General features: G+C 32.5%; 2 protein-coding genes across 3 annotated transcripts; one reads left to right on the top strand and one right to left on the bottom strand.

Moving 5' to 3' along the window:
* On the top strand, window positions 7,561–8,167 carry LOC109361480 (60S ribosomal protein L27-like). The gene has a single exon (XM_019606946.1). It carries the CDS (start codon window positions 7,612–7,614, stop codon window positions 8,017–8,019), a length of 408 nt encoding a protein of 135 aa, XP_019462491.1. The 5' UTR covers window positions 7,561–7,611; the 3' UTR covers window positions 8,020–8,167.
* Window positions 14,907–20,333, bottom strand: LOC109361602 (thioredoxin O1, mitochondrial-like). 2 transcript variants are annotated; one of them, XM_019607106.1, is made up of 7 exons: window positions 20,051–20,332; window positions 19,765–19,830; window positions 19,365–19,415; window positions 17,247–17,326; window positions 16,526–16,570; window positions 15,632–15,726; window positions 14,907–14,980 (listed from the first exon to the last, which is right to left on the bottom strand). In XM_019607106.1, the coding sequence occupies exons 1-7, from the start codon at window positions 20,262–20,264 to the stop codon at window positions 14,971–14,973; spliced, it is 561 nt and encodes a 186-aa protein (XP_019462651.1). In that variant the 5' UTR covers window positions 20,265–20,332; the 3' UTR covers window positions 14,907–14,970. The 2 variants fall into 2 exon arrangements, with proteins under 2 accessions (XP_019462651.1, XP_019462652.1); XM_019607107.1 differs by lacking the exon at window positions 14,907–14,980 and having other exon boundaries at window positions 15,628–15,726; window positions 20,051–20,333.

Genomic DNA, 22,714 nt, shown 5'->3' with positions numbered 1-22,714 from the left:
GTTGTAATAATGGTTAGAAGCTCAGTTTATGTGTTGCCAAGAGAAGTTTTTTTTTGGAAAATCAACTTCTGAGCTTGCAGTTAAGTGGATGAAACATTTTCATCTTAAAGTGGTTGATACGATATTGTTGATTCTTGCTCGTTAGATTCTTAGAAATGGTAAAACGTATGGTCTTAAGAGGCCTTTCTGGTGCATCTTCATATGCAATTAGTGTGTCACGTGACATTGCTAAAAGTGGGAAAGAGGAAACTAAACAAAAAGAACAATGGCTTCACATCATAGAAGATGCATGTCACTATATACATTATTTTCTTACCTACCACCAACTATCTCCATTTCTTTCCTAATTTATTTTTACATTTCTCATAAATACATAACATTATTATAGTATGTTTTTACATTGATGAAGCTGCACATTACGATCGAGATTCCTATCCATTTTTCTTTCATTCATCTTTAATGGTTGGTTTGCTTCTGCTCATGGTGGTTAAGCAAAAATATAACTTTTGTCATGGATGGTTAAGCATTTGATGATATAGCTTCTGCCATGAGTGGTTAAATGTTGTTATTACTTCAAATGAATTCCAAGCTAAGAGTTTAAAATTTTCACTCTTTAGCTTGAGGGGCTATTGAAATATATTGTATCAATGTAAATAATAGTTATGTGAAAATGAGAGATTATATTGTTGGGTTGGTTTTAGCCCAAATTATTAGTTTCTATTAGTAAAAGGTATTAGTTGGTTAGTTAGCTTAGATGTTAGAGTAGTTAGTGTTTTTTTCCTTTTATAAAAGCATCTCATTGTATCATTCAATATGACGAGGAGAAATATATTCAATTCAATAAAGATTTGATTCTATTCTTTCTCCTTCTTTCTTCTTCTTAAAGCTTTAAGTTGTTCTTATCTTTCTCATCCATACATGGCTCTACCATTTTAACAAGTATCGCTTGTAGGAATTGAACCATTAACCTTTTGGTTATCATGAGGATCTATATGAATTTTATACCACTAAACCAACACGTTGTTGGTAATCTGCTAGACGTATAAAGGGTTATTTTTGTTGAGTAATCTGCTAGACGTAGCTCTAAATCAAAATGAGTCACTAGTGCCAATATTATTCTAATAGAATCCTTCGAATATACTGGAGAGAAGGTTTCTCTATAATCAATGTCTTCTTTCTGAGTGAAGCCTTTAGCTACTAGACGAGCTTTATATCTGTCAATATTACCCTTCGAATCCCTATTGGTTTTAAATATCCATTTGCAACAAATAGGATTCGCACCTTCAGGTAATTCGACAAGATCCCAAACGTCATTATCATGCATAGACTTCATCTCATCCTTCATGGCATCGATCCACTTTTGAGAGTTAGAACTTTTCATGGCTTGACAAAAGTTCAATGTGAAAGTGCAAAATGTCAAGGATAGCACTAGCAATGTTTTGCCTATGTTTTGGAGAAGACAAGGTTCTATTAAAGCTTGAAGATGGCTCAACAATCAACATGTCTAGAGCTCATTGGTCATATTTAGACTAGGATATAAATAGAGTCATTATTCTAAGTAGACTTGGATGTGTGCCGTAGTAAGTGAGTATAGGTGAGGTGAACCTAGGTGCAAGTCTCTCAAGCCATTTTAATTGTCATATCACATCCATGAGACATATCATCTAGTTAATTGTATGTTTATGCATTAATCATACATGTTATATGTGCATATTAGGCATAATATAATTGGTAAAACATGTATAGGAGTTAAGCATAACATATGAGAAGTTTACCTTTTGAACCACGTATCTTAATATGCTAGTTAATCAATTAACGTGGTGACTTAATCGATTAACTCAACTGTTTTTCTATTATATCAGTGTTTCTGTTACAACTGGTTTCTGTTTCAGTTATGTTGCACTGGTTAATCGATTAACGGGTTGCCTTAATCGATTAACAGGTTTGTTTTGTGTTACAACTGATTTCTGTTTTAACCGTTTAACTGATTGCAACGAATCCAACTGTAAAAACTGCATAGTATAAATTGAGGCAACTTCCAGAAAATTGTAGCATTGCATTCGATTGTATAGGATTGTTTTAAAGAGCATATTTCGTTTTGCATTCTGTTTTTGCAAGAGAGTTGCATGTGTGAGGAAGAGAGTTATCATGCTTAATTGAGTTTTGATTTGCATACTGTTTTTCACATTCTTATGCTCATCCTTATCTTGCTCACATGTTCATGCATTATTTGTAAAGATTGTTAGACAGATATAATTGATTATTGTTTTTGATTAACTCACATGTTCTCTATGGCTTGAGTGAATTGTGAGTGGGTTAGTCTTAGGTATTTTACTTGTAATATTTCAAGCATTATTGTGCTTATAATACCTTGCTGTTGTAATATGTTTTTTTGTGTATTTTGGATTGATCTCTTGGTGTCGTACCACCACAGAGATAAGGATTCTTCATCGAGACTAGGAGGTCTTGATTTGAGAACAAGAATCTTGGTTGGGGCTGTTTCGCGAGAAAGGTTTTCTCAGGCGATAGGTAGAGTCAAACCAAGGGTTAGGTGTTCTAGATTTCAAGAAAGAAACGTCATATGTTCTTGTAAATTGAATTGGTGTGTGTGATCATACGTATATTCAATATTGTGAAGAAGAAAATCTCCCAATATCAGAAGGGAAGGCCTGGATGTAGTTTGCAGTGGACCGCAAACGAACCAGGATAAAAATTCATCTTTGCACGATGTTCTCTCCTTAAATCTTCTTTATTTTTCTTGTTGTTTCAATTCGAGTTAATAGCTGATATTTTGCATAATTGTTCGTAACCATTTGCTTATTAATATTGCTTAAAAATATCTGCTTTATCTTTATTCAATTGATTTTAAATAACTGTGCAATTTGCCTTTCTGATCATTCTATTTTGTGTATATGTCAATCGATTAAGACAAGGTGTTAATCGATTAACTGGGTTGTTTCCAGCACTGGGTTTTGGCGCGAGAAGCGGTGATTGATAACCGTTACACCTATTCAACCCCCCTCCCTTCTAGGTGTTCCTAGGCCACTGATGGCTTACACAATGGATCATCTTCTGTTAACCCAATGTCATCATCATGTTCTTGAAGAAATACAATATAATCATCAGGAATTGCACATCTCCTCTCTCTAGTGGATCTCCTTAATGACGTTTCTACTTCTCGAGGTTGTTGAATTTGTTCTATAGGTACTTAAGGGAAAACCTCATTGTTGTCTTGTTCTGAAATATTGTCAGGGACAATATTCTGAATATTATCTTCAATTACCGAATTTATTCCTTGAATGGTAATAGGCACAAGAACTTATTCACTAGGTTCTTCCTCAAAGACAACATTCCTTATGTTCTCTTCCTTCCCAAAATCAACTTCCTCAAGAAATCTTGCATTTCCCGTCTCAAAAAAGAGTCTTGAAGTGGGATAATAAAATTTGTAGCCCCGAGAGCATTCAACATAGCCAACAAAATAACAACTAACAGTTCTAGAGTTCAGTTTTCTTTCAGGCGGTCTATGAGGCCGCACCTCAGCTGGACAACCCCAAATGTGTAAGTGTTTCAAGCTTGGTCTTTAATTAGTCCAAAGCTCATATGAGGTTTTTTTAGCTGTTTTACTTGGGGCCCTATTAAGGATGTAAACTGCGGTCTTTAAAGCTTCCCCCCAAAGAGACTCTGGTAAGGAATAATGAATAATCATACTTCTCACCATATCCTTAAGAGTTCGGTTTCGTCGCTCAGCAACACCATTCATGCTAGGTTTTCCTAACATAGTGTATTGCGATACAATTCCACACTCTCTGAGGAAAAGTGCAGAAGGCCATGGACGTTGTTCTCCTGATTCATCATACCTGCCATAGTATTCACCACCACGGTCAGATTTGACAACCTTAATTTTCTTTCCAAGTTGAAGTTCAACTTCAGCCTTGAAAGACTTGAAAACATCCAAGGACTAAGACTTCTCATGTATAACATGTAGGTAGTTGTACCTAGAGTAATCGTCTATGAACGTAATAAAATAATGTTGTCTAGTCCAGGAAGCCATAGGGAAAGGACCACATATATTCGTGTGTATTAGTTCTAAGACATCTTTAGCTCTTTCGGCACCTAACTTCCTTTTGTTTGTTTGTTTTCCCTTTATGCACTCAACACAAACCTTAAAGTCTGATAAATCTAAAGGGTCAAGAATTTCATCCGGCACAAGTCTTTGAATTCCTTGTCTAGATATATGACCTGAACGCTTGTGCAATAAGGTGATTGAATTTTCTTTTAATTTTTGTTTTGCTGGATGTCTAGACAGTAGACACTCCACCTCTGGATATGTGTTTGTATTGGTTGGAGGTGCTATCTCTTGGAAGTCTGCGAAACATACGCTTATAGCTCCTTCAACCATGACTGCGGAGTTCATGACTTGTTTTGAAACATTAGACCATGACATATGGTTGCGGAATTTTGTCACTGGCTTATGTGTGATCGATGGTATTGAAAGACCATTGATGATTTATTGTGGCAATAAGTCTGCAGTTATTTACTCCAACAACAATACGAGTTCTATAAAGTCAAAATTCATTGACATAAAGTTTCTGCTTGTTAAAGAAAGTGTTCAAAATGGACTAGTTTCCATAGAACATATAGGACAAATTTTATGCTAGCTGATCCACTGACTAAGGGTTTGGTACCTAAAGTCTTTCATGAGCATGTTGCTCATATGGGTGTTGTTCCTTAGGGTACCTTAGTTCAGTGAGAGTCTATATGTTTCATTTTAGATATTATATACAGTTTTTATCCATAATAAAGTTGATGGTTTATTGTTTCATTTTGAAATTGTGCATTGAAACAATTGTGTTGTAGAAATTGTGTTTTAATAATGGTTAGAAGCTCAGTTTATGTGTTGCCAAGAGAAGTTTTTTTTTGGAAAATCAACTTCTGAAAGATATTGTTGATTCTTGCTCGTTAGATTCTTATAAATGGTAAAAAGTATGGTCTTAAGAGGTCTTTCTGGTGCATCTTCATATGCAATTAGTGTGTTACGTGACATTGCTAAAAGTGGGAAAGATGAAACTAAACAAAAAGAACAATGGCTACACATCATAGAAGATGGGATCATCTCCATTTCTTTCCTACTTTATTTTTACGTTTCTCATAAATACATGACATTATTATAGTATGTTTTTACATTGATGAAGTTGCACATTAGGATCAGATTCCTATCCATTTTTCTTTCATTCATCATTAATGGTTGGTTTGCTTTTGCCCATGGTAGTTAAGATCATATATAGCTTCTGGTTAAACATTAGATGGTTAGCCTCTGTCCATCGTGGTTAACCAAAAATATAATTTCTGTCATGGATGGTTAAGCGTTTGATGATATAGCTTGTGCCATGAGTGGTTAAACGTTGTTATTGCTTCAAATCAATTTCAAGCTAAGATTTTAAAATTTTCACTCTCTAGCTTGATGGGCTATTGAAATATATTGTATCAATGTAAATAATAGTTATGTGAAAATGGGAGATTATATTTTTGGTTGGTTTTAGCCCAAGTTATTAGTTTCTATTACTAAAATGGATTAGTTGGTTAGTTAGTTTATATGTTAGAGTAGTTGATGTTTTTCTTCCTTTTATAAATGCATCTCATTGTATCATTCAATATGACGAGGAGAAATATATTCAATTCAAGAAAGATTTGATTTTATTCTTTCTCCTTCTTTCTTCTTCTTAAAGCTTTAAGTTTTTCTTATCTTTCTCATTCATATGTGGCTCTACCATTTTAACAAGTATCGTTTGTAGGAATTGAATCATTAACCTTTTAGTTATCATGAGGATCTATATGAGTTTTATATCACTAAACCAGCACTTTGTTGGTAATCTGCTAGACGTATAAAGGGCTATTTTTGTTGAGTGAAAACATTGAGAAATAACATGTTTTTGGTACACCTTATTTATAAATTTGTTTAAAAGAAACCATTTTGAGACTAGGGATGGCAAGTTGTGTGGTAATGCTTTCCCATCTCCATACCGATAATATTTACAGGTATGCATGTGGATAGCGGTACTTGTAAGTTTTAATTATATATTTATATATTTTGTAACAATCAATATGTAAAAATAATTATTACATGAATAATATAATATTTATAAGATAAATTTATGCTTATAGTCAAATAGGTATAATTTCTTGTGAATGTTCCCGTCCCAGACAGGATTGTCTCTAGTGTGATGATATTTGTGAGAAACAAAGAAAAAGGTATAATTTATTATGAAATAGTAATAACATATTTCATATACAATCTTAGCATAATAATAAAATTTTTTATACATATACATATATTAATTAAAAACTAAATTTATAAATTTGAAGGTACTCACAAGACAATTATCATAAAACTCATTTCTACTCATATTAGTATGGGTGCTCGTTACAAGTATATTCACGGATTGAATTTTTTTTGTCCTCACTATATGAGAATAATGTCCCATTTATAGTTTACAGGTTTCAAAACGACTTTTATAAACAATTAATTAAAACGTATGGAAACAGCAAAAACATTCCGCAGCCAGGATTTGAACCTGGAATTCAGCATAAGAATTTACCAAAGGGCTACTGCGGATTTCTGTTGTTGAAGGAGATCAACAAACATTTATTGCATACCTTGTGTTGCGCACTATGATGCCTCATTAAAATTTGATATAGTTTTAATATAGAAGTTTAGGGCATCAAGCCCATACCCCGTCCAAAACTTCCTGTACCTTTAATTCCATAATACATAAACTTTTTTAAACTTAGTGACACGCTTATATTTTTTTTAGACCATGGAGGATTGTATTATAAAATAAAGGATTACAATCAGGCTTAAGGTTACCCAATATATTAATAATATTTAAAATAAATAAATATCATGCATAAGAAATATGAAACTAAATATTAATAACATGTTTCAAAAATATCTTATCATGCCACCAATTTTTTTGGCTAAATTCTAAGGAAAATGTTTTTACTAAATTTCATGAAAAATATGGGAGAGAATAATATCATACAAGTTGGGGATGATCTCAAGCATAACGTGAACTCATCTCAAAGAATGAGAACTTTAATTTATATAATTCAATTACTTTTGAACAAAGATGAGTAATTGAACAAACTAAATCAAGAACATCATTGTCAAAATGTTTGACCAATAAAATTAATCTATCAAACATTAATATTCAATTACTTTTAGGTAATACATTTCCTTCCACCTTTTTATATCGTTACACTCCCACTCATGATGTTTTGAAAATATGTTTTTTTATAACAACAATATCTAATCATCTTATAAGTAGCTTTTTACCCATAAGTTAATAATTATCTTTTTTATGCGGGAAAATCATCCACCATATAGTAAAATTAACTTTCCTATTTGTATTTTTTTTATATGCAAGACTTAAACCCAATTTAATTAAAAGAAACATTTTTTATGAATGTGTAACGCAGTGTAATTTTAATGGGCCTAGGGTTTGTATATCGGCCCATTATCAGCGAACTATTCTAGTCTCATATATATATTCCAAACAACATATAGCAGCTTTTTCGCTTGAACCTCTAGAAGAAGAATCCGAAGCTGTAACAATGGTGAAGTTCTTGAAGCCAAACAAGGCGGTGATCCTTCTCCAAGGCCGCTACGCCGGCAAGAAAGCGGTGATCGTTCGCACCGCCGACGACGGTACTCGTGACCGCCCCTACGGCCACTGCCTTGTCGCCGGGATCAAGAAGTACCCGAGCAAGGTGATAAAGAAGGATTCTGCGAAGAAGACGGCGAAGAAGTCGCGCGTGAAGGCGTTCGTGAAGCTAGTGAACTACCAGCATCTGATGCCCACGCGCTACACGCTCGACGTGGATTTGAAAGATGCGGTTACCACTGATGTGTTGCAGAGTAAGGATAAGAAGGTAACTGCGCTTAAAGAGACGAAAAAGCGGTTGGAAGAAAGGTTCAAGACTGGGAAGAACAGGTGGTTCTTTACCAAATTGAGGTTTTAGGTTATGAATGCGGTATCGTTTTATCTCATATGTTTTAGTTTCATTTTTATTAAGGTCTTGATTGGAATGACCTACAATGCTACAATGAATTTTCAGATTCATAATCTGTTTTCTTAATTAAATGTTTATTTTATTTATTTAGTTGTTTTACTCTGCAATTGTCACTCGATTACTTTGTGTTTATGATTAGATGCGCATGTTTTACATTCACATTGTTACTATATATTTCTGTTATCTCTAAACATTATAGTTCTGGATTGAACTCATTATAGGGATAAAAATTATGAAGACAGTTATTATGATCTAACTGGGCATCATTTTTTGCACAAATTCGGTGATGGTTTCCCGAATTTATAAAATCCTGGTCAAAGTTGAGACTAAATTGTTCATGGTTTTAGGAGATTATCCATATTTATAAAATTATCAGCACAAGCTGCACAAGTGATATCAGTTCTTGAAATTATAATCTATCAGATGACTAATCCCTGGATTCAAGAGCTAATATAATTAAATTGATATATGCTAAAATTATGAACTAATATGTCGAGTGGATATAAATTCAGGCTGAAATGATTTTCAGCAAATTGTGATCGAACCTTGCAAACATCTGGTGGTGAGCTTCTTTGTAAGTGTTTTTATATATTTTTTGTTTCTTTCACAATAGGCAACCATTTTTATCTCTTTGTTCTTGCTTTGTTGATGCTTGATCAGTGGAACAATGTGGGAATAATGTTCCGTCATGTACAAAATCATTGTTTCCAACCAGCTTCTAGGAAGAATCCTGCTTTGCATTTTATTTCTAATTGCTGCCTGCATTATTATTGTCGGACATAATTCTTACTTATCCCTATTTTTGCCACATCCAATCTTGAGTGGAGGTAACCGGTACAATCTCTTGAGAGCACAATGGGAAATCATAGTCTCAAATTGCAAGCTAGGCATATTTGCACCTTCTAATTCTGGATGCTGCTATGCTAGATATATTCCTACTTGCTGTTTCCTTCATCACAAATTGTCAAATACTCTAATATGTAAAATTATACATCTAGATAAGTAACTTCGTAATGATTATGTGTAGATCAATGCTGGCAAAATGGAATAGACAATGCTTGCAAAATGCTGCTGATCTCCGGTATAAAACTTTAGAACTTCACCTCACACAGAAATCCAGCCATATCTTGGTTCCTTTCTAATCCGTCATCCTTATCACATCTCTCCAACTAAACCCTTCATCATAGAGTCTTGACTTTATTTAAGTGTTGGACAAAAGAACATATGTAGGAGATCATGCTCTATTAGATAGAATGTTTTGAGCAGCAGCCTTCACCAGCTTAACATTTCCATGACTCCTACATGCTCCTAACAAGGTCTGCCAAACCATTTCATTTGGCTCGATTGGCATCTTATCCATGAATTCCACTGCTTCGTCTAAGAGCCCAACACGACCTAAGCGATCAACAACACATGCATAATGTTGCTTTTCTGGTTCCACACCATAGGATCCTTCATTTGATAGAAATTATTCAGTCCATCCCACACTATTCCTGCATGGGTAGAAGCGAATAGGACTTAATAATGTAACTGCATTGACCTTCCTGATTGTTCCATTATTGGAGAGCTGATGGGCATCTTCAACAGGACCGTGTTGCGTGTAAGTCGATGTTATGACGGTCCATGAAATAGCATCAGGGTTTAGATATCCTCTAAAAAATCCTGGTTCCATCATGGTTACCACATATGGCGTGCATGTCGTTTAAAGCACTTTCTATGTCTGTTTCGATGTCCCTGCTGACCTTGCATATCAGACCATGAATTTGCTGACCGTGTTCTAGTAAACTAAGACCACTTCATGCTGTAATCACACTAGAAAAGGTAAAATGATTGGTACAAAGCCTTCATGGCGCAGCTGCAGCCTTTCTCCCACTCAGAATAATGGCAATATGCAGTCACCATGGTTGTTCAAGATACTATATCTGTCTCTTCCATTCTCTATTAAATACCCTTCATGGCTTAAAGTGAATCACATTTGGCATATGCATCAGCAAGGGCATTGGACTAATTTCTTTCTTATCAAATCCATTCTTCACAGCAAAACCCGTGAGTCTCTCTGAAGGATTTCAGACATTTCAAAGCATCAATCAATTTCAACACACAGCATAACATGTAAACATCTGGTTCTACATCATTTGTATACAGTTCCTGTTGGAATAAAAAGAAAACTTTGTGATGTGAAATGGAAAAAAAAGTCAAGTCCCACATAGAATGACGAAAACACTTGAAGAGACTTTCTATAAATTGAGGCTTTATCATTCAGAAAAATGCACCAATTAAGTTATGTCTCCTTAAAAGAAAAATTCTCCTTGTTGAAGCATTTCTGACCTTCTTATCTCTGTGGTATTAGAATTAGCATGAATAACTTGACACTAATAGTTATATTGTTGGAAATCCAGAAATTCCAAAAATGATAATAGTAGTCTTACGATAAGTATTTGAGAATTTACACTAATAATTATATTAATTTGTTAATTGGCACGCCATATTGTGGGAAATTCAGGAATTCGAGAAATGATGATATTGGTAGTCATATAATGAGTATCTGAGAATTGACACTAATGATTGTATTAGGGTCAATTTGGTAATTGGGATTAATAATCCTATTGTGGGAAATTTGAGAAATAACATTGGTAGTCATACTATGAGTATTTGAGAATTGATTTTAACAACTATATTATGAGAAATTTGTTAATTGACATTGATAGTTATATTATGGGAAATTCAGACATTCAAGAAACGATATACTATGAGTATTTGAGAATTGACATTAGTGACTATATTATGGGAAATTTGATAATTGACATTGGTGGCCAAATTGTAGGAAATCCATAAATACACTAATAGTCATACTATAAGTATTTGAGAATTGGCACTAATGATTATATTATGTGAAATTTGATAGTTGACAATGATAGTCAAATTGTGGAAAATTCGAGAAATAACAATAATTGTCATAATGTGAGTATTTGAGAATTGACAATGAAGCCTATATTATGGGAATTTTGTAGACATATTGTCGGAAATTAAAAAATTCAAGAAAAGACACTGATTGTTATACTGTGAGTATTTGAGAATTGACACTGATGACTATATTATAAGAATTTCATAGCCATATTGCGGGAAATTCAGAAATTCGAGAAATGCCACTAGAAGACATATTGTAAGTATTTGAGAATTGACATTGATGACTATATTATAAAAAATTTGATAATTGACATTAACGTCATCGTGAGAAATTCGAGAAATGACAGTTAGTCATATGATGAATATTTCAGAGTTGATATTGATAGCTATATTATGAGAAATTTGATAATCTACATTGATGGTCATATTATGGAAAATTGAGAAATTCAAATGACATCGGTAGTCGTATTGTGAGTATTTGAGAATTGACACTGATGACTATATTATGTAAAATTTGATAATTGGCGTTGATAACCATATTGTAAAGGAAATTTAGAAGTCTGAGAAATGACATTGATAGTCATATTGTGAGTATTAGGGAATTGACAATATGAAAATTTTGATAATTGACACTAATAGCTATATTTAGGGAAATTCAGAAATTCAAAAATATATTGATAGTCATATCGTGAGTATTTAAGAATTGACACTAGTGACTTATTATTAGAATTTTAATAATGGACATTGGTAACCATATTATCAGAAATTCAGAAATTCGAGATACAACTTTAGTAGTCATACAGTGAGTATTTGAGAGACACTTATAGCTATATAATATGAAATTTAATAATTGGCACTATAGCCATATCATGGGAAATTCATAAATTCGAGAAATGACATTGATAGTCATACTGTGAGTATTTGAGAATTGACATGACTATATTATGAAAATTTTGATAATTGAAATGGTAGCCATATTGTGGGAAATTCAGAAATTCGAGAAATGACACTAGTAGTCATACCGAGAGTATTTGAGAATTGATACTAATAAGTATATTAAGTGAAATTTGATAATTGACACCAATACCAATTGACATATTTTGGAAAATTCAGAAATAACTTTGGTAGTCATACTATAAGAATCTAAGTGACACTAATGGCTATATTATGGGAAATTTGATAATTGGTTGTGGTAGCTATATTGTGGGAAATTCATAAATTCGAGAAATGACATTAGTAGTCATAATGTGAGTATTAGAAATTGACACAAATGACTATATTATTGAAAAATTGATAATTTGACACTGATAGTCATATTATAGGAAATTCGGAAATTTGATAAATGACATTGGTAGTCATAGTATGAGTATTTGATAATTGCATTGATGACTATATCGTGGGAAATTTGATAACTGGCACTGATAGCCATATTGCCATATTGCGAGAAATGACACTAGTAATCATATTTTGAGTATTTGAGAATTGACAGTGGTAGCTATATTATGAGAAATTTAATAATTGACACTAGTAGTCATATTGTATGAAATTCAGAAATTCTAGAAATGACATTGATAATGATATTGTAAGTTTTTTGAGAATTGATAGTGATGCCTATATTATGGAAATTTGATACTTAGTATCGATAGCCATATTATGGAAATTTGATAATTAGTACCATAGCCATATTGTGGAAAATTCAGAAATTCGAGAAAACATTGGTAGTCCTACTATGAGTATTTGAGAATTGGCATTACATCATGGGAAATTTGATAATTGGCACCATGACTACATTATGAGAAATTTGATTATTGGCGGTGGTAGTCATATTGTGAGAAATTCGAGAAATGACAATGATAGTCATATTGAGAGTATTTGAGAATTGAAATAACTAATAGTATTATGTGAATTCAGGTCGGTTTCTATATTACAGTAAAAATATAAAACAAAGAAGTAAGTTATTTGATCATGAATATGACGTAGTTTATAGTTTGATCACATAATGTCTTAAAAAGAGATAGTTGTGACTCAACTAATAATATATTTTTAGTGTGCCATAATTAATTATTGCAAGTTGTTTACAATAGTTGTGAAGCTTCAAGGTGAGAACCAGATTTTGAATAACCAATTATAATGCATTTGAAGGTGTGTTATTAGTGTTAACCAAGTCAAAAAGATTTCATATCGTTCTTGGTGTACCAAACCAATCACAAAGCTTCATTCATTTAAAAAAAATTATAAAAACAAAAATTAATATTTTAATATTATTTTGTGATGTTTGATTGGTCCGAGACAGAGAGATAGGAAAATTATGGGACATGTGATCCTTGTTCCATAAAAAGTATGTGCATTAGCCACAAACCTACACTTAAGAGTACACATCAATAACATCTGCTCCAACAAAAGTATTCAAGTCCAATCCCCATCTACAAGCATACCTATGAACTTCATGACACTTGTTAATGTTACCTAATAACCTAAAAGCCTTGGAAACACTTATAAGGGTTGAATTACTAGGTGCAACCCCTACTTCAATCATATCATTACAATAATTGAATGCTTGTAGTACGAAAGCAAACCATGAAATCATTGCATTCCAAGGTACAGAATTAAGCTCAGGCATGGTATGGGACACTTCTAATGGAATTCTCACTCTTTCATAATTTTGAATACAAGTTCTAACAAGGCATTGGTCTAGTAGTATAAGACCCAACTAGATCTTTAGAATGACTAAAAGATAAAAAGTTCAATTCCTGATAGCAATATTTGTTGGAAAGGGTAACCACACACCCCGAAAAAGATTAATTCATTTATCATAAGGTGAGGAAATATACTTGATAGTACCAAAAACTTTCAATACAAGTTAAGAAGAGAAGTCCCCACGACCGTATGCATCAGAATGCCCCTGACAACAATTTGGCAGTGCACCATTTCACCCAACTAGACCGAATCTAACCCAACACACATTCCATCAAAGTCATGGTCGTCCAAATTGGATTTTAACACACCCATGAATGCAATTTGCATTAACCCATTTTGCTCACAGACTTTAAACAGATCAATGAGTAATGAAACATGTGGTTGTGTTCATGGCATTTCAAATAGTGCAAAATTCTTGGCTAATCTTATGCTTTGACGGTGTTGTTTTGGAAGGAAGAGAGGGTAGTAATGCAGATAAATGAGAAGGTTGGTGTGAAATGGAGAAGCTCGTACTATAAGTGTTGGTGACTAACTGACTACCATTGCCACCATGTGATGCAAACTGGTGGAGAGTTTCTTATCTTAACTAAGCTTTTATATATGAATGATAAAATGAAATACAACTAAGCTTAATCCAATTGAAATGTTTGGTCTTAATTCTTACTCAAACAATCAATTAGTCAAAACATATAAGAAACTGAGGATAGAAGGGATGTTGAAATTGTTCAATATTTTACCTCATTTGTAAAATATTATTGCCTTAATAGTCCTGTACACTGTAATACTTTAGCGATTTAGAAGCTCTTGGGCCATCTAGCACTTGAGCATAAATTATGATTCTATGGGCAATATTTTAATATAGAGGAAACTTACTGTCTATATGAGTCTAGACCATTTCCCAGTAGTTTAGAATGTCAAGAAAAAATCCAATGACTCGGACAAACTTAAAGTTCGACCGAAATAATATATATTGAACATCAAAAAATCATACTAGGTCGACCTGAAATGAACGAAAGATGACCTCAAATTGCCACATTTGGAAAATAACACTCCAATAATACGATTCAAAACCTGTAAACAGAAACAAGTTTAGCAGTAAATGTAACACAAGTATGTAAATTTTCTCTTTAGTCATGTAAATTAAAAAATACAATATTTGATAAACACTTCAATATTAAACAAATATATTGAAACCAGACTATTGGATGGGAATGACACCAAAAGAATCTGTAAGTAGTTCAGTTCTATCATTTTGTGCTTCATCAACCATCATTCTTTCCCACCTCAAAATCAAAGTCAGTCCTTCCTGAAACGCATAGCAGTTAGTTAGCCAAAAATCCATACCCAACAAAAAAATTATGCTGCCCAAAAATATCCAATGAAGAAGCAGAAAGATCTTAACTGATTCAACCACATTGTTTCCTTTAAAAAAAAGGATAAACTTACATGGGTATAATAAAAAATGAAATAAGGTGGGAATTTGGGTAGAAGATCTGCAGTTCAAATTCCCAAAATGCAAAAATGGGAGTGGAGAATTCCACCCAAATCCAGGAGAATCTAATTGTGCATAGTTCCATTTCAATTAAAGATTTGCACTCCCAAAGTTGAACCAATAAATTTATATACTTACTAGAGAATCTCAATTTAAAGCAAAAGCTCCAATACTCATGATATAAAGCAATGACTTAATCTAAAAAATAAGTGTAAATATGCATGTTTGACTGTGTGGTGTCCAGGTATGTACGTGACTACTCCATAACTAAATCTGTAATGGGGTAGCAAATCTAAGCAGCAATATACAACTGATCAATAATCACATCTAGAACAGAAACAGAATAGTACCACTTGAAGTGCAACCAGTGTAAAACCTAATGGAATAAGGGGGGAAAGCAGCTTCACAGTGCATGTATCATATTGACAAAAGCAAAAATGAATTTAAGCCTGAAGGATGGATTACTTGAAGAGTTTCTCCGTAATATAGTTCAATCGTGTAACATCAGCACCAATAACTTCATCAGCCTTTTTTCCATTCTGAAAGATATGAAGTGTTGGCTGCAGCAAGGTAAAAACATTTATGTTATCTCTCTTTCAGAAGGAGATATAAAAAGACATTTATGTTAAGCCAGAAGAGGACACCAGGCCAAAGTTTGCAAGGGAGGCATAATAAAACAAATTTTAGCATGTCCAATGAACTAAGAAATGCAGAATGGCATGTGTCAATTTATATGCATCTAAGCAATTGAACCAATCAAGTTCAACCACGGAATTTCGATATTCCAAAATTGCCAAAAACCATCATAGGCTCCATAATTACATATCAATATTAGAAGAAAAACTACAAGACTTGTTAGTCAACACACATATCTTTGGACATCTAAACAGAAAAGACAGAAAAGTCAACTGACAAATGACACACATCATAACTTAGTCAATTTGGGCCTGAATTTGTACAAAGCACAACTGGATCTTAGAATATGAGCATGGCATCTATGATTGCAAGTATATCCTACATTGAGTTAATTTTGCCAGAACCTGGTTTCATCTGTGTGAAGTAATGGTCAATTAAAGGAGCTAAGAGAAGACAACAGAGAGTCTAATAAAGTTGGAATCATTGAAGCAACACCAGAAAGAGTGAAACAAACAAGATGAGACATACATTATTAAAAAAGGATAACTGACCAAATAAACTCTGAAGGACACATTACTAAATTTTCAATTGTACAGCTATACTCCACCACCAATGAATGGCAAAGCTAATTCATGGTCACTATCAGATTGCATTGTATAAAGAAAAAGTTGTTATCACAACAAACAATACTTGAACATATAAATTTCTAACTAAAGAAATTACCACAGATGTAATCTGTAACTGGCCCAATGTGACTTGAATTGCTTCCTGTGATAGATGGGGAGAAAAGGTTAAAAAATTCAGCCACTGTGATGCATGGAACTTTGTGATGCCATAAAGTAGGAAAATTACAAGCCAATACGAAAATTGCACTACTAGAATAGAATAGTGAAAACTAAAAAAGGACTGAGAGGATAAAAAACTAAATCCCAAAAAGGAAAGAGCCCAAAGGTTGCCACCCATGATTACAAGCAACAGCAAAACTTGAAAACCAGCCAAAGTAGCAAGGGAGAAAGGTGGGAAGCATACTAAAATTTCAAATTTACGTATTAATATTTTAGTAATTGATTATATAAAGTCCTTGTGTCAAGCAATCAGGTATCTATATGATATTATTAAATATCAATGTTATTGAACATGTCTTAGACTATTGCTATGGGCTTGAGGATGATATATTATTGATATAACAAATTAATAGAAAATGTATTATTGGCTAGAACATAAATAATGATGGTGTATATGTCCAACATTTATAATATTTAAAAATAAATTAGACTTCGGTTTGTTATGTATAACATAAACTAACCTGTTTAATTTTGCTGTAAATCTTAAAATTGACAATAGAATCCTTTTATTAGATTAAAAGAACGACTTTCTAATACAAAATTTGTAATTCAGTTCACATTTTGAAACCATGCATTACACCGTCAAATATATTCCATACCTGATCGATGTCAATCTTATATGTCGTTACATGAGGGTACTTCTTGCTGATATCCCCAACAATAGGAGAAATAAATCGGCCTACAGAGAAATATACACTAGCAAAACATTGAGAATCTCTCTTTAAAAAATATTTAGCAAGATAAACATGTGATGATGTGAACACCACCTCATAGAAAATTATCAATAAACAATACATGTGCCATCCACATAATTTTTACACCGTAAAACATGCTTTTGAGTTTAGCAAACAGCAGGGGTCCTGTGTGGGAAGAAAATTTGTAACAGAGGTGTTTTCTCAAGAAATGTTTGAAAGATTGAAGAGGAACTTCCATGTTCAGTGATTTAAATATAAAGTCTTGCAAGAAATGCTTGAGCTTTAATGAAAGATTTTTATTTTCAATTGTCCTCCTGATTCTTTTACACACAGTTGCATAGTTCCTCTCGAGATATTAAGACCAGTTATTTATTATTTAACCAAAATCATAAGTAAGAAATGATTTACAATTTACTACAGCATGATTAGTGATTTAAATGTGAATTTTTTGGAAGATAATTATACCCTATTTAACAAAATACTCAATCTAGAGAGTGGTGCAGAGCAGCACGCCCCAAAAACGCCGCAGATGTATAGCGGATAGTTAGATGAGTGCTATTTAAAATAATAAATATAATAAAACATTTTATTTTAAATTATAAATAAAAACACAAATATATACCACGTAAACGCAATAACCAAAAGTAAACTATTTGAAAACAATCAATCAATGCAATAAGCAGAGAAAATAGAACTAATAAATGGGCTATCTCATAACCAACTACTAAAAGCCTTGTAGGGTATAAGGTGTAAACCATTACCTAATTACAGTATATACGACTGTCAAAGTTACTTAAATGTGAAAGATAGAAAGACGGAATTTATCCACTAAAGTCTAAAACAAAAGTATAAAAACTAGAACCTAAAGGTAAACGGAGGAAGGTGTTGGAAAGTAAGTTTCACATCGTCTGCCTCTTCTCTTAGGCATGGTTTAAATACTTGTTGGGCTACTCCTTCCATTGCCAATTGAATTTCAGATAGAACCTTAACATGATATCAAAGTATAGCCCAACTTCTTACCGGTCGTCAGGGGTCAAATGATGCCCTTCAGTCATAGGTCAAAGGTAACCCTTCGCCTGGTGAGGGGGGCTTCTATGGAGGAAGCATTTTGGGAAGTAAGTCTCACATCGTCTGCCTCGAACCTTAACAGAAGGCACAAAACAGGGAGGTACAAGGAGGCTGGGACTGCCAGAAATGAGGTGGGATGACCGGAAATGGAGTCATCGCTTTATGTAGCAGACCCAACAACAGTGATAGCACCATGACAGCCACAGGCATGATAGCCGCTGCAACTGGACACAAAAGCAGCCACAACTTCCACTACCCTGTAATACACCAGGAAAGAGCGGCTAGGTGCCACTCCGCAGCGCAGTTGATAACATAACTCCTTAATAGCTTTGATACTAGTAGTATGGCAGTCACAAGTTTTCATAAGCAGTTCAATTATGCTTCTACATTTAGATTACAATTTGCACAAATCTACTTGGCCCACTTATCACGCTGGATTCATTTGTTCACTTTACCCACCTGTGAATTGAAGTGTCACTTAACCTCCCTGAGTATGCATCCAATTACAAGAGTTAGGGCAAATTATGCTAACGCCCTCTTATAATTTGGAGCCTGTTCACTTTACAACCTATAATTTGGGATTTTTTCAGTAAACTCACTTGAGGTTTGCTTTCATAGAGACTTCAGGTAAAACTACATTCCATGTATCTTTTACATGCTTATTGGACTAATGATTGTATGGACATAAGATAAATGAGTTTAGTGCTGCATTTTGTCACATAAGTAGGTAAAGCGTATCAAAACCAAAGGTAGCTTAGATTAGAATTCTTTTTTTAATGTGAGTAGAATCATACTTCAAATATTCATTTTAAATTTAAATTTTATTGAAGTCTTCTTATTAACCTTTTGGGACGAACAGGTACACACTTTAGTGATTTAAAATAAAAAAAGCAAAACATAATATAACTCGATGCAAAGAGTATAGTGAACAAAACAAAAGGAATAGAAACTTACAAGGTCCACACCAAGCTGCAGTGAAATAGAAGACAGCATTCAACGAGTTGTCTGTGAAAGAGATTTCAAGAAGAAAAAGGGGAAAAGTGAGCTCTACCTTATGGAGGTTACGGTCATGATTATATTCCAAAATGCAATTACCACAATCGAGATAAATTGCGACCAATAGGTACAAAATTTTGGTTGCAAACCAAAACCACAATGTTGCAACTACAATTGCAGTTGGAGACCGCAATTTGGAAAATTCATTCATCATATCAACAAATAAAATAACAAAGAAACTACATTTACAAAAACAATTCAAGGGAATAAACCCCCACCTCAGCCACCAAACTGCTTAATATATCACTTAAAACAAAATAATGCATAAAAATAAATAAATAAATAAACAAACAAGTACCTTGAACTTTGTTAAGGATACTATGAAATTCATCATCTGAATTAACAAGGACAATATCGGTAGAAGCTGAAAACAAGTCAACATCAACTTATTATAACTCAATACACTAGCACGCTATAGATATCATACACTAACACACTTTTTTTTAATCTTCATTCTAACAGATAAATCAGAAGCTCGTTAGCTATATAAATTACGAAAAATAGAACTGAGTATAAAAAAATCATTCAAAATATTATATGATGTAAAATTAAAAAGGGAATGAAGAGATGGAGAGGGAACTAACGTGGGGCGGAGGAGAGGGAGCGGCGGTGGTGGAGGGGCGGAGAAAAGTTTGTGGCGGCGGCGAAGAAGGAAGGTGTGGAAGAGTGCGGTGTTAAAGAGGTGGATGAAGAAAGTGAATGTGACTGTGAATGAGGGTAGATACAGAATGGACGAACCCTGTTCTCTATTGCTTTGCGGAAAATGGAAGAGGATCGAATAATCAAGTTCCTCGCCATTTTGATTTCTGATAATACTTTTTTCTTCTTCCTGATATTGCAAGGTTTAAGACTTTAAGCGAGGTTTTCTTCTTCTCTTTTTTTTATTTAAGTGTTCTTAAAGGTTGTTATTAACGGAATAGAAGCTTTTATTATGTTCTCCATTATTTTTGTTTCTCAAAACAAGAACAAAAGTTAATAAATAAGAACATTCCATTTTAGGAGAAAAGTGTATTAAAAATACATATAATAAATACACACAAATATATTTAGAAACATCAAAATATCCATAAATATTAAAAAAAAATAGAGCATCATTACAAGAAATTAAATTTTTTGCATAAAAAATTAAAAATAATAATCAACAAAATTTTATTTTTTATTTATAATTGATTTCTAATCTTTATAATAAAGTATAACGATTTTTAATTTATTAATAAATGAGTAATTATTTTTAATATTTTATTATATTTATTATAAAATATAAAAGTGTGGATAAATTGTGGAGCCAAATAAAAATAAAAATGATGTTTGTCATTGTAGAAAAAAGTAGATATTGTTCTTATTTTATGGGGAGTTATAATAAATTACAGAGAATAATATGTGAGACCCAAATAAGAACAAAAGTGTTGTTCTCCATCGTGGATGATGCTCTTATTATAAATTTTCATATTACTTTCGAATAAATTTCACTGAGTGGAGTACTAAATTTGGGATTTTGTTCTCCACTTTTCTAATATGTAGTTTATATACTGTAATGTCAAATATAGTAATTTGTGTTAGATATCATAATTTTCAGTTGAATGTATTTGATTGAATAATTGTCTAATCTTATTTTTTTTTAAATGGAACATTCAAATAATTGAATCACTTGCAATTATTTTTGCATGTGAAGTATATAATTGGGATGCAATATTGATCATAATGTAATATATAAGGTCATCATAAAATGTTTGTCAATAGCATTCTTATTTTACCAATAACAATTACAAAAATAGCATGAAATTGAAAAACAATTATATCTTTAGATTGTTGCTATTGGATATTAAAGTCATAATGTCCTATATTTTGTTAGAGGGAAAATAAGAAGTAAATTGTTCAATATGTGAATTTTGTTATAGTAAATATGTAATATATACATGAATTATAATTGAATTAGAAAAAGAAGATAAGATAATGAAGAGCAGAATAATATTTTATGTATAGTTTAGATTTATATTATAGATATTTGACATGATATTTCATTTGAGAGAATCATATTAAAGAATATTCATAATATATTAGTATAGAAGAAAAATAATATAAAAGTATATATATACATAACATTAAGCCTTTAACCTTTTCCATTGCTATGTGTTGTGGCAAGATTTGAGTTCACAATATTAACTCTAAATTTGTATTTACACCAATTAACTATTTTTAGGACAAATATAGTGTAAAAGTGAGATATTTTAGGATAAATATAATCTGGATATATCAAAATAACCAATAATGTATAACACTAAAATAAATCAAAACTTTATAGATAAGAACTTTGTTCTTAACTCAATCCAACTAGAAGCACCTACTTATTTATATGACATATATTTACCTTACATTGCTACCTATTTTCCATTATTTTCCATTGAATATAATTGTGATTTCAATCTAAAAAACTCTACTATTTCTTATGCACTTGATACAAATGAGGAAAAACACAATGAATACTATCTATATAAGCAATTTGAAAGTATATAATTAATTCTATTTTTGTCAAATTATGAGATATATAACATTGCCAAGCATACCAAAATGGGCAAGGGAGACGTTATGAACTATTCATGGTTCATAGATGAGGTAGTTTTAGTTTTATGATTGTTTTTCTGTGAATATGTAATTACTTATATTCAATGAAAGAAGTCGCAGAGTATACATAAACTCATTTAGGGAAATTGCAAGAGTGTTACCTTCTTGGAAATGCTTATCCTTACCGTCTCCTATAAACTTAAAGGGCATCATTACATTAACATATTAATTTTTAACTATAATCTCACTGTCTTGAAAGTATATAATTAATTCTATTTTTCTTTGCTTCTGCAGCATTGTTATACTCTCTCTTGTACTTTTGTTTAATTTGTTTGAAAACATTTCTGCAGTTCTTGCTTTATCCCTGAAGGTCGTTTATTTCTTTCAATTCATATATGATAAATCACAACTATTGCAGCAAATAGAACCTATCTTTTTGGCTTACGGAACCTCTATATATGCAAGATTTTTTATTTCCATCTATCCATAGTTGCTGGGAATTATTTAACTTGTAGGCAATAATCATATGTAGCAATAGCTCCTTTATGCATAAAAGCAACAAAAGAAAACATGTTGAGCATTCTTACTTCAAAGGAAATAGACAGTAAAAAATAGAGATAATAAAAATGTATTCTTATATTTAGCACAAAGCCACATTGACAAAACGTTTAAAGAGTCTTTTTAGG

Source organism: Lupinus angustifolius, chromosome LG12, assembly GCF_001865875.1.
Source record: "Lupinus angustifolius cultivar Tanjil chromosome LG12, LupAngTanjil_v1.0, whole genome shotgun sequence".
Classification (NCBI taxonomy): Eukaryota; Viridiplantae; Streptophyta; class Magnoliopsida; order Fabales; family Fabaceae; genus Lupinus; species Lupinus angustifolius.
This window is presented reverse-complemented; position numbering and strand designations above follow the sequence as displayed.

What these genes read in the sequence shown, in the direction of transcription:
- LOC109361480 (XM_019606946.1), top strand. Translation starts at nt 7,612, where the DNA reads ATGGTGAAGTTCTTGAAGCCAAACAAGGCGGTGATCCTTCTCCAAGGC.
- LOC109361602 (XM_019607106.1), bottom strand. Translation starts at nt 20,264, where the DNA reads ATGGCGAGGAACTTGATTATTCGATCCTCTTCCATTTTCCGCAAAGCA. An exon ending in TGCAGCTTGGTGTGGACCTT is followed by an intron (nt 17,327 to 19,364) that starts GTAAGTTTCTAT and finishes ATTTCTCTGTAG; the next exon opens with GCCGATTTATTTCTCCTATT. An exon ending in ATAAGATTGACATCGATCAG is followed by an intron (nt 16,571 to 17,246) that starts GTATGGAATATA and finishes CATCTATCACAG; the next exon opens with GAAGCAATTCAAGTCACATT.